The sequence below is a fragment of the Plasmodium vivax genome, chromosome 4, assembly GCF_000002415.2.
Source record: "Plasmodium vivax chromosome 4, whole genome shotgun sequence".
NCBI classification, from domain to species: Eukaryota; Apicomplexa; class Aconoidasida; order Haemosporida; family Plasmodiidae; genus Plasmodium; species Plasmodium vivax.
This window is the reverse complement of record NC_009909.1, coordinates 831,934-844,656: the sequence shown is the minus strand read 5'-3', so window position 1 is coordinate 844,656 and position 12,723 is coordinate 831,934. Positions and strand designations below refer to the sequence as shown.

The following is a 12,723-nucleotide window of genomic DNA, read 5'->3' as shown; positions in this document are numbered from 1 at the left end:
CAACAAATTAGAAGACACAACTGAATGAACAACTTCAATGTAGAAGAGTGCACTCTTTAGTGGCACCGTTACATCCCCGTTTTTTTAAACATTCCTGTGACGTATAATTAAAATTTATGGCCCTATTTATGGACTTCTTATTTATTCAAAACTAACGCTCGTTCTTACTAAGATAATGCTAACTAGGATCACTCAGCCTGATAAGCCAACTGGAGTCTTCTTCTAGACGGGTTCCCATAAGCTCTTTCTGAATCTTCCGCTAATGAATGGTGTCTATCCCTCTCTTGAACAGCATACAAAAATTGTTTTTTCTTTAGAGATTTCCTTTGAAACCTTGATCCCAAGGGCGTGAACTAAAATGAAGGTGGAAAATGCATTTACCTATATCATAATTACTTTCTCATTACATATTTCTAAAATATATCAGTCGCACTTATATAAAGTATCAACTGTTTGTAGCCAAATTTGTAGTCACCTTATAAAACACGAAAAACGTGGAAAATAGACCAAGAACTCCAAAGGCAAGTAAGTTGAAAACATAAAAAGGATCACACAATAAACCTGTACATGCTTCAGGCGATGTAATACTCTTAGTTAAACTTTCATTATCAATAGTAACAGATTTAAATAAGGACTCTACACTTTGGCTAGTTTCTTCCATATTACATTTAAAACTGGATAGGAGAGCATTAGGATAATACTTTTTATCGCATTTAAAATAATGGGGGAATTTTTCCAAGCAAAAAAAATTCGGCTTCCTAATACACACACATGATTCTTTTATGTGCTTTTCATAGAGCTCATTTATATGCGTAAGGTATTCACATAGTAACTTTTCACCATCCCCATCTGAAGGCCTATAACTTTTGATATTATCATATCCTTCAAAGTAATCATGCAACTCCTTCATTTCCTTCCACCCTTCCATGCTAATACTGGAATCATAAATCATGGTACAATGATTATTACGTAAATTAAAGTTAATGTTGAGAGCAACGTCAAGAAGGGTAAGGACAACATCAGGTTCATAGTTATTTTTGCCACTTAATTTCTTCCTAATTTGATCGTATATCCAGTATTGGAAATAAAAACACTTTTCCTTACGCTTTTGTTCATCTTCTAGTTTAGATATATCTATTAAATTTTTGGAAAATAGTCTACAGAGTTTGCAAATCCATGGATATTTATCTTTAAGTCTTTCAACCTTACTGCAGTACTCATCAGTGTAGCCATTCAGGTTATTACTGTTGTTTAACGTGTTGTAATATTCGTAAAATGAGAGGTTTTTCGAAATATTTTCCTAAAAATTAAAGAAAAATGAATTATGTAAGTTTTATAAATTCTTCAATTTTAGATAGAAAATTTAACATTCAAATAAAGCAAAATTGTACAGCTAAAACGAGAAGTTATAGCATACATATTTATCATTCCCTGTAGTATCTCCATCCGTGGTATAATTTTCTTCAAGTGTGCACATCTTTGATGGTGCTTGCACCGTTTTTTTCTGAGGGTTAGCTTCTAATTTTCTCAGTTCTGGTAATGGTGCTAATATTACACCTCTACATGATGCAGACCTGTATTGTACATTTCTATACAGTGCATCAAATTCTTTCAACGCCAAATAAAAATCATGATCATTACTTTTCTGATATTTATCGATACCTTCTAGGTAGCTTGTTTTACAATTATTAACATACTCCTCGCATTTACTTTTTACATCATTAGACTGTATTCTTTCATTCTCTATTTTATTATAATTATCATACAAATTATATAATGTTTTCATATTATTAAAAACCTTGTCATCGATGTCATCTACTTTATGTAATAATTCTTTTTTTAGTTGAAACGCATCAAAAATTTTAATCAAGGATTCATAAAAAAACTTTGCAAAGTTCTCATCATTTTCAAGTGTTATTACATTTTTCAACCAGTAGTTCAAATATTCAACATACTTACTTTCATTAGGCATATTATAACCCATATTAAATGATAAAAAATAGTAGTATTTTATAAATCTTTCACAAAGATCTGTAGCCTTAGCTTTATGTTTTTCTTCTTGCCAATCAACATTTGTACAAGCAGACGTAATCCATTTCATATCACTAACATTAAGAGACTTTGCTTCATTAGTTTGGTATACAGCTAAATCATCAAAAAACCCATACTATAAATAAAAAGAGAAACTAAAATATATTAATACATAAAAATACTTTATAAAAAAAAAAAAGACATACATTCATTTTCGAAGCATAACAATATTCACATTAAAAAAATATAAAAAATGAACTTAAAAAAAAATGATAATGTATTGTTTCGTTCATATTCTTAAGAGCAATTACTTTATTGGTACTTCCGGCTGCATGATGTTCAACAGTTCTACCATCCATAGTTTGTGTGTTACTACCTACTCTTCTATATTTCTTCAGTAAAGATGAATGTATACGGGATATAATATCATCTTGTGATAAGCAGTCTATTTCATTATCACTTGTATAAGATTCTAAGGATGGAAAATTTTTATCCCGCAATTCGTCTAATTCTAATATATAGGTTCTATAATGTAACGGAAATTTTTTTAGTTCATGACAAAGAGTACTAGAAGAGTTATTTTCATTTTCCTTGCAGTAAGTCGTATTTAGTCTTTTATATGTCTTAATACAATCATAAACGTATTTGCAAAATGCACTATATTTTTCATTAATTATAGAATTAATTTTTTCTTTAATACTTTTAATATGTTCGTTAAAATTGTATAATTTTATTATATCATCAATTTCGTGTTCATTATATAACCAATCAAAGGTACAATTATGTGACTTATATAACTTTTCACGATTTAATTCCATTAGATTGAAATGACTTTGTATTTCATCAGATGTATATATATACTTTTTCTTTATAGAAGCTAACCATGTGTTAAAATTCCTACAATTATTGACATCATTATCATCTTTATTTAATACGTTATATAAATTTCTTAAAATTTTACCACATAAAACAGAGGGAATTTTGTTAGAATTATCTAAGCCAGATTTAAGATCTTTGCATTTTTCAGCATATTTTTCGATGTCTTCTTCGCTTAATTTTTGATCAAAAGAATCTAAACTCCAATCATTTAAAATCGGTTTCTGAAAAAAGAAAAAATAAAATAAATGAATGCACCAAATGTTACACGAAAAACGAGTTTTCCATTACCTTTATCGGAATAGAAATAAATTAATGCTTTTGCAGCAGTTATTTTCAACAAATAACTATTGTTTATGTGTACTTCCAATGAATCTAGTTCTTTCATTTTATTTTAAGACATTCCATCAAAATGAAATTAAAAAAGGTTGTTTGCGTGTTTAAATAAATGTGTAGGAAAAACAGCAAATAGTAATTCGTTGATATATTTCATATTGATTTATAATTAAGTGATTGTCTCAAATGAATGTTCTTTTGTGTAACTTTTTGCGCTAGCACTTATTTAAAATTACATCATAAAGTGCTATGAATGTGCTATATGTTGTAAAATAAAAAATAGATTAAAACAAGAATTATAACTTTTCGTCTAAAAAAAAAATCTACTTTTTTATGAAGCGATGATTTAAGGAATGTAACGGTACACTCCTTAAGTGTAATTCTGTCACGTCAGGTGGAAAAACAAATTTACTTTTTAATACAAATTCCTGCGGATTTGACGCTGATGAAAATGTTAATTTACACCATTTGTACTCTTAATATATTATCTATCAACAAATGAATACATTAAATGATTCTTACAATTATTATAATTATTATAAAGCGTTCTCTATTTTGAATTTTTAATATTATACAAATACGACATCCATGTAGAGGCTACCACAGAAGCGTTAGTACTATACATCACTGTTGTAATTGACAGAACGCATACTGTGGAACGGTTTGCTGGTACAAACGATGGAACGGCGTTGCTTAGAGTTAGTAAAATGAAAGGCTCCCTTGTCAGGTGATAACATATCAATCAGCAAAAACACTCTATATGTAGAATTTTGTTATTTGGAAAATGAACCACATTTTGTTTTAAAAACATTCGATTCATTCTTCTCCATTTTATTTTAAAAACAACATTCGACCCATTTTCCCGCATTCATTTTAAAAACAACATTCGACCCATTTTTCCGCATTTATTTTAAAAACAACATTCGACCCATTTTCCCGCATTTATTTTAAAAACAACATTCGACCCATTTTTCCGCATTTTGAAATATCGAAAAAATCAGTCTTTACTCCATTCTAAAGTATGTATATCATCTGCGCAAAAATTTAACCCTTTTTCACAAAAAAGGAATAAATGGTGAAAAAATTTTGCTTATTAAAGGAAAGCTAAAAAAGTAATTACATACTAAAAGGATGAAATAATTGTGGGGGCAAAAGTTTGTTTTATTTTCTTCAAATGAGAATATCGAGTGGTATAATTTTTCAATTTATGTTATAACTCAAAAATATGCTTATACACTCACTTTTCTATTTTCTCCCATCTAGTAAAAAAATGTAAAATGTACTCTATAGTTTTATTCAATTTTATCCCCGTTTTTGATTTTCCCTCTCGCTGATATAGTAGCATCGCGAGTTACGCTAAAAATTCCTACTTTTCCAAGCGAAATAGAAAAACGGTTTTCATATCTTTTCTGACATATTCTAGTTATAAAATTTTGTGGACCCATTTGTATGCATAATTCTACATATAGAGCTTAACTCTATTGGCGCATTTTAATCACTAAATATCGTTACAGACTAAAGAAACTTATTCGATGAATCGCTTTGAAATGCGAATGTATAAGACAGTAACGCCAGATAGATGCATTATTGCAACGACTATGGCGTAGCACATTTGACAGTGTCTGAGTTAGAAGATGGATCGAAGTGGGGAAACATGTGAATAAAAATAGCGCAAAAACACGTTAAAAAAAATAAGGGGTGCAATCAATATGACGATATAACTTACAGTCGCACATGAAAGTTATAGCTGTTGCTCCGAAATGTGACTGATTAAATAATAATTACAAAAAAAAATGGGCCTAATTTACGAAACAGCATAGAGCAGTCTAGCTAAGGGTAAAACAAAGTTCCAAATTAATACACAACGTTAAATATACTAAAAAAAGAAAGTGTACCAATAGTAGTAGACCTTTGAAAGGGAAAAAATAAATACGTAAATTTTTTTGCTATCAAATGGGTGAAAAAAAACATTATTCATTCGTTTGATAATATATTAAATTATTTAAGAACTCCCTTACGTGCTCAGCAAAACTATCTCCGTCTCTGTGCATCAGGATGATAAGCTATCTGTATTCTCTTATTGGGTGGTCCTTTTTTATAACTATTCGTTGCACGCTGCTCAAAAATTTGCGCTCCTTCTGCAGGGTAATCATACTGCATTCTTTTTTTCTTGCCAAACTTCCTTCTTATCCAGTCTCCGCAGGGAGTAAACTAAAATGAAAAAGAGCAAAAGGACATATAATTATCTCTTATAATTACACATTGTTCAGTAAAATAAATTATACATTATATCGAACAACTGTTATGTTTTTAAAACTATCCGTGTCTACTTTGTAATAAATTAAAAGAACGAGAAATACCCCTAACGTTAAGATACCCAACATTGCTATGCGAGTAGGGTCGCATAATATACTATTACATGGATTCTCTACACTCCTAGAATAAAAGAGATTATCCCAAATTGAAATACCATTTACTATATTTGGTGTCTCTGACCTATTTTTCTCCACAGGCACAGTATCTTTAACCTCTTTGTTCTTTTTGCACGATTCGGGCACGTTTTCCCCCGATGCGTACTTTGAACAAGTAACTTCTTCAAATTCTTTAGATTTAAGAATTAGTTTATGTTCATCTCTATCACTTTTATAATCTCTATAAACCTCTTCTGAAAGCGGAACAGTCCAAAGAACAGATAAATGTCTTTTAGAATTCGGGCGTTTTCCGGGGACTGTAATATTCATTGGTTTATGGACATTTGCACCCCTAGGAATTACATAATAGCATTGTGCAATTGTGCTGTCTGGTTCTTCATCTTCTTTCTTGCCTGTTTTGGCTGGTTCTTTATCTTTTTCCATGTCTTTTTTTGTATTCTTATGTGATGTGTAACACTTTAGATAATTAATCCTCATATGGTTTTTTTCCGATTGAGGAGTAGAACTTTGTCCTTCTTCACTTGTACGCTGCTCAGACCCTTCTTCCTCACATTTTAACCGTTTTAACAATTCACTCGGGTTATACTTATCATCGCAGTTAATGTAATCATCGCAGCTACCCCACAAACAGCAACCTCTTTCATATTTATCATATAATGTCTTAATATGTTTAACATAGTTACAAAATTTTGTGCATTCACTACAATTAGATTCAGTTACCAAACTAAGAATATGTTCACTATTCTTAAAATAGTCATGTAATTGTTTCCACTCATCCCAATGATCGAATTTATTACCAAAATAAATATCACACGGTTTCTTGGTTGATGTACTATTACTAATGTCTCTAACTGTTTCATTAAGCTTATTTATAATATGTCTCTTATTACTATAAATATCATGTGTACCGAATATGCTCCTTATTTTTTCATATGCCCAGTAGCTCAAATAAGAACATTTATCACGATGTTTTAATTCATTACCCGTAATTTCGGATAAATTTTTCAAACTCCACGAAAATTTATTACAAAAATCATTAACATTATCATTGTATTTTGTTTCATCATTTTCTGAATTTTCATTAACTTTCTGTAATGTGGAAGAAGTCTCTGTATTATTTTTATTCTTGAATTTTTCATATATTATATATGAAGGCAGCTTTTTCCTGGCATCTTCCTAAAAATTAAGTTCAAAATAAATGCACATTATACAAATGCTTATTTTTTTCTTTAACAGTGCAAATATTTTTCTTATTTTCCTTTCTATGCATAACATTTAAGTATAATTTTAATAACAATTTATAGGATAAAAAGTAAATTTACATCTGTGATAAATTCCGTGAGGTAATTTTCCATACTGAACAGTGTGGAGTCAACATAATAATCATAAACCTAAACGCATAATTAGCAAGATGTACATAATAGGAAGGTGCAATATATTGTGTACTTAGTTACATTCATTTCAGGCACTACAGCATTTTTTATCAACGAGATCTGTTCTTTAATTATGCATAAAGGGTTAATTCTTGTAATGCTTCTGGGCTAGTAAAAAAAAAAATGCAATTGGGGGGAAAAATAAAAATTGACATTAGACACATAATGTTTTAATTAAAAGGGAACACGAAGCGTAAAACAATTATTTTAGAGAAACTTAATTTATGAGTGTGCTTCGAGATTCAATTTATGAGACGCTCAAACGGAAGAACCATTTTTCGTTTAAGCTAGAGCGAACTGCACATTTGTGTGAGATTATTCTTTTTACCACTCAGCACCTTACTATTTTTATCACTTTTTTTTCTTAGAAAATTTACAAAAAAAAAAAAAGGACATTCCGCACAACAGAGCAAATATTCCTATTTGTGTAAATCCATTTTGCATTTCGGCTCTAAATCCCTTTTTTTTTTTTTTTGTTTCTCTTTTCTCCCTCAGTTAAACTAAAGGGTACTTAATTTCACAGTGTAACTAGATCCATATACACATTTATAAAATAGTTAAATGATGAAGAAATGTCACAAAGGATAGAGAATTTCATGTAAAACAAGCAAACGCCATTTTATCATCAACCGTTTTGAAATATAATTAGTGTTTAGAAGAGCTGCGCGTTTTATGGCTAAAACGTTTTCTCTTTTTTCTCCTCTTCATTTTAACACACGGGAAATGTGTAATTTCATTTTAGCTCATAACGCATCTTTGCATAACTCTGGTGTGTAACCCTTTTTACCGATTTAACGCTGCGAAAAGGTCAGATGCGGAAGAAGTGTATTCCGAAATAATTATAAGAAAAAATGTACTCACGTAAATATTAAGCAATTGTAAGGTGACAGGAGTTACGAAAACGATCTTTTGCATCTCTAACATAATGGTAAACACGTATAAGTTAAGAACGAGTCGATGTAGCGCATATAACACACATGGGGAAAAAATTTAAGCCATGCAATTTTACTTACTTTTTTGCTGTTTCTTTTTTGTATCAGCCTAACTGCACTAAATGGTAATTCTTTTTAAGAGCACACAAAAAAGGGGGGATAATAATTCTCCCGTTTATTTTTTCACACACCCTATTGTAACTGAATATCACTCGACAGTGTAAGGCTTATAAGTGTACATGCGCAGGTGTGCCATTAAGCACATATTAACTCGATCAGAATAACTTAATAATAATTTAGTGTACTTTTTAAGGACTCACTGTGATCATTGCTATGCGCATTCTTAAAGAGAGTAATCCTCTTTTTTCGTTTTCTAGTATGGGCAAAATTAACTACACAGTCGATTATCCTTCCTTTTTGGAAGAACAAAATGTTATGAAGGATGGCATTTAAAATTCGTTCACCTGTGCGTCGTTTATTTGATCTATGTTAGAGTTAGCCATGTGCTCAAAATGTTTGCACAGATAAAGGCCTAACTGTTGGCGTAGGTCTACGAGTTGTGCAATAGGGCATTCCCTAGCATTAGCGGTACAGTTAAGGGCAACTATTTTAAGCCCACTAAAATGGTTCCTTTACAAAGCTTTCGATTTTTTTACGCAATTTTGCTGAAGATCCTTACCATGCCTTTCTTGACATGTTTTTTTTTTTTTTTTACTTTTCCTGTTTTTCTCGTATGCCATTCTTATTTGTAAAAATTTCCAAAATTTGTTAAATTTAGATTATGTCAAAATTTTAGTACAAATGTTTCTTTACAAGGTTAAGTTTGCAAATTATGTCATCCATTTTGTGGAAGCATTTTTTATATTCCATTTGCTTGGAAAACAAAACGCTTCTTTTTTTTTTGCGTTTTCGCAATTTGAGGTAACTTCGGTATACCATCCCCCTGGCAACAATTTTGCTTCTTAAAGTTTTACCCTTTTCTGCAAAATTATATTAATAGCGAAGCATTTATTGCCCGTCTTGCGTTTTGCATATATACAGATTAGCAAAATTGGAATAAAAAAATGAATTACGCGATGTGCCGAAAATGTGGGAACCACTCAGAATTTTATTTTCAGTCGCCATCGCTAAATTGGAATAATTGCGCGCTCAACGTGAAAGACAGAATTGGTACATGCAAATAGAAGGGAAGTTTTTTACTTATTTTACTGCATTCCTCGGGTGGAATCCCCTTTTGAACGTTCTTACAACCCCATAATAAATGTTTAAAAAATAATTTTGCTTCCCTATTGAAGAAAACTAATAATTCACATACAGTGCAGCAATTTCATGCGAACGTTATCCGTTTATTTAAAGAAAAAAAATGTTTCAAAAGCTTCAGCGCAAATATTTAGAAATATTATGCATACTGTGCAGGTGCTATGAAATTATTTCCCATTTGCTTAAAAGTTAAAAGCAAAATGGAGAAGGCGTATACATTAAATTATGTTTTAATTTTGTCTATAAAGACACGAGTAAAGCAATTGTGCGGTTTACTTCAAAATGATGCAATAATTGATGAGTAGGCTTTTCCTTCTCTCTAATAGGTTATAACAAAATATCGCATTAATTTTTTATGCCTTTTTCCTTGGGAATAGCTTAGAAAAATATTCATTCATATATCAAGGGAAAACGAGAAAATATATAACTTCTCGCGTGAGCAAGTAATTTCATAAAAATTCGCAACCCCCGCGCGTATATAAAATTGCTGTGCTCCTTATAGCAATAAATTACTGTTATAGTGGAATTTACAATAAGTAAAAAAGGGAAAAAATATGTAATAGAAAAGCATGAAAATAATAGCCATACAAAAAATATTCATAAACCAATATAATGATTGGCAGAATAAACCAAGTTCGCTGCATGTATAATACTGCCGCAGAGTGAATGGCTATTCGAAAACAGCCCCTTAGAACAAAATAAATAAAATCCTTCTATAAAATATGATTTATAATTTCATGTAAAATTACTGAATATTTTACTAATAAATTTTTATTTTTTTTAATAATTTTATTCCTGCTATTTTGGGTCTTTCTACGTAAACGTACAACTGGTTAACAATTTTTTTTTTCATATAAATAAAACAGCTAGTTCAGTAAGTACAATTTTGCCGACAAGTATACAATAAAATAATAAGCAAAAAGGAGGTGATCAAAATTTTAATTTTGTTAAAAATTTCTCTCACCAGCGTAACATAAAAAAACGTCACTATATTATATAGATATGCTTCTTCTTTTTTTTTTTCAAACATTTTTCGCAGAATTCTACGGGGATTGTGGATATTCAAAAATTTATTTTTCCTCTCTCCCCTAAATTAGTTAAATAAAGCAGTGCAATTAAGCACCATAAACTTTTTTTTTAACGGTTTGTTCTTATCCCGGGTTACGTTTTTTACGGATACTACAATTTTTTACGTGAAAATAATCATAACCAGTTCTCTCTTCTTTTTTTTTTTTTTATAAATATGAAATATATACTAAAATTGCAATTCTTTTTTAAGTACTCTAATTAAATAACCTAAATATTTATGTGTCTTTTAAAAAAAAATTCCATTACCTGTAAAAATAATTCGTTTTCATATTTTAACAAAAAATTGTTCTTTGTCTTAAAGAAATATTTGCATTAAAAATTGGATCATTTGTCAAAAATAAATTCCGCAATTGCCAATAAAAAAAAGACAGCAGCGGTCACTTTAGAAATTCCGTTGAAGAGGCTCAAAAAAAAAAAAAATCTAACAAAAAAGGATCATAGGACAAACATGGCGTTTCCAGCATTTAAGAGTGTACTTTCAGTTGCTTTGTTATATGTTTTATATCAGGTAAGACTAACTGCATATTCAGCCTCGACAGTGCCATGCATGGCTTCTCTGTTTTTTCAGCTTTTATTTTTTTTTTTATTGCTATACGTTTGGTCTACTCACCATGTTTGATATTCCTACATCTCATTTTTTAAACCTCCTACAGGGTAATAATGAATATGATGTTCATACAATATCGGAATGGAAAAATTCTAAACGGTCAAGAAATTTGGCCGAATTTTTTCCCCAGAAAACGGGAATAAGTGGAGAAAACTACGGGAATAACGAACACGCACAATATGGCAACGCAGGGTTGCAAATAACAAATTATAACAAAAGTAGAGTATCAAATGTCATGGACTTATTTCAAGATGTAGATATAACAGGTAGCAGTTGGGATAATTATTGTTCACAAAATGAAAAATTTGACAGCCAGTACTGGGAAAATCATGAAGACCCCTTTGAGCAAGCTTCCACCTCTGTACCGGAAGCATATGAAATTCCAGAAGAAGATTCTTCTATAAAAACAGCCCCTACAAGTATTAAAAAAAATAAGAAAAAATCTAAAGGTACCTCTAAAACACGTAATAGTCAAAAAAAAAAAAATCCCGTGGAAGGTAGAAACACTACACATAAGACAGAAAATCAAAAATATAAAGTTCAAATAATTGATTCTCGCAGTACAAATAGTACTAAAACTAATGAAGGACGTGACACTTCTAAAGATCTTGCAAAATTTGAAAAACAATTATCCCAAAAACAATTAAAACATATCATTAAAAATTTAAATGAAATCATGACCACTGGAGAAATAATTAGTATATACAACCAAGTTACAGCAATGGAAAAACAAAAATTTTATGAGGTACTGAAAAATTTGGCGATTTTTTGGGAAGATTTAACAAAAGAGCACTGTATACCACATGATTTTGTAGCTAGAAAATGGACTAACATTTATAGGGATCTAACATACGATTTAATTGCATTAGAAGAAGAATTACACGTGTTTGCATTGGACTTAATCAATGACAACACGTATACAAATTTCATCTTTGTTGATGTTATAGATAAAATTCAATTTCATTGGGAAGAATTTATTTTTAAGAAGGATAACGATACCAAAGAATACTTCAGAAAAAAAATAAAAGAATATTACAAAAAAACACATAATATTTCCTGGTTTTAAAAGGCAACCTATACATCTACACCTCTTAACAATAGGAGCGAACTAATATAACATGCGAATGCCATACACATCACGCTGACTTCCGAACTAGTGGATGACCACCATGCTGTTTCAACGGAAAAAAAATACATGCGAAATGACCCGTTTTGAAATTTCCCTACCTATTATGTAATTCTGTATTTGTATTGGGGAGGGTCTACCAAATTTGTGCCTTCAAATTTTAGAACAAATTGTATCTTTGAAAAAGACATTTCCTTGCCTGGTAGTTCATTCCATGCGGAAATGACTAAAAAATATATATATATATATATATATATATATATATATATATATATATATATATATATATATATACATATACATATATGTATATATTTGTATGTTTTCCCTTATTGTGAGGTGCGCGCAGTGCCAATTTTGAACATAGAGAAGCACCCCTTTACAATTCCGATCATTTTGTAATTCCTTTCACTTTTTAATTGTTGAACAAATTTCTCAAGAATGCTATACACTTATATTGCGTATGTACATCTTTACGGTTACGTATATGTACATAGATATAGGTACATAGTTGTGTCTGTTTTTTCTTCAAAACCCCCTAATTAACTTTGTTGTTTGTTTATTTTAATTTTTTTGCTGCCCATTTTTTCACCCTAACAGT

General features: G+C 30.3%; 3 protein-coding genes across 3 annotated transcripts, besides 1 other annotated feature; 1 reads left to right on the top strand and 2 right to left on the bottom strand.

The window, feature by feature from the left end:
• Window positions 1-188: 188 nt before the first annotated feature.
• PVX_003505 (variable surface protein Vir24-related) lies at window positions 189-1,984 on the bottom strand (the record flags this gene model as incomplete). The annotated part of the gene is made up of 3 exons (XM_001612890.1): window positions 189-353; window positions 620-1,300; window positions 1,586-1,984. 3 exons carry the CDS (start codon window positions 1,982-1,984, stop codon window positions 189-191), a joined length of 1,245 nt encoding a protein of 414 aa, XP_001612940.1.
• A 3,538-nt stretch (window positions 1,985-5,522) lies between these two features.
• Window positions 5,523-7,030, bottom strand: PVX_003510 (variable surface protein Vir24-related; the record flags this gene model as incomplete). The annotated part of the gene is made up of 2 exons (XM_001612891.1): window positions 5,523-6,851; window positions 6,998-7,030. The coding sequence occupies 2 exons, from the start codon at window positions 7,028-7,030 to the stop codon at window positions 5,523-5,525; spliced, it is 1,362 nt and encodes a 453-aa protein (XP_001612941.1).
• Window positions 7,031-10,576: 3,546 nt separating this feature from the next.
• On the top strand, window positions 10,577-12,062 carry PVX_003515 (Phist protein (Pf-fam-b); the record flags this gene model as incomplete). The annotated part of the gene is made up of 2 exons (XM_001612892.1): window positions 10,577-10,897; window positions 11,043-12,062. Exons 1-2 carry the CDS (start codon window positions 10,838-10,840, stop codon window positions 12,060-12,062), a joined length of 1,080 nt encoding a protein of 359 aa, XP_001612942.1. The 5' UTR covers window positions 10,577-10,837.
• Window positions 11,995-12,076: a microsatellite.
• The last annotated feature ends 647 nt before the right edge of the window (window positions 12,077-12,723 follow it).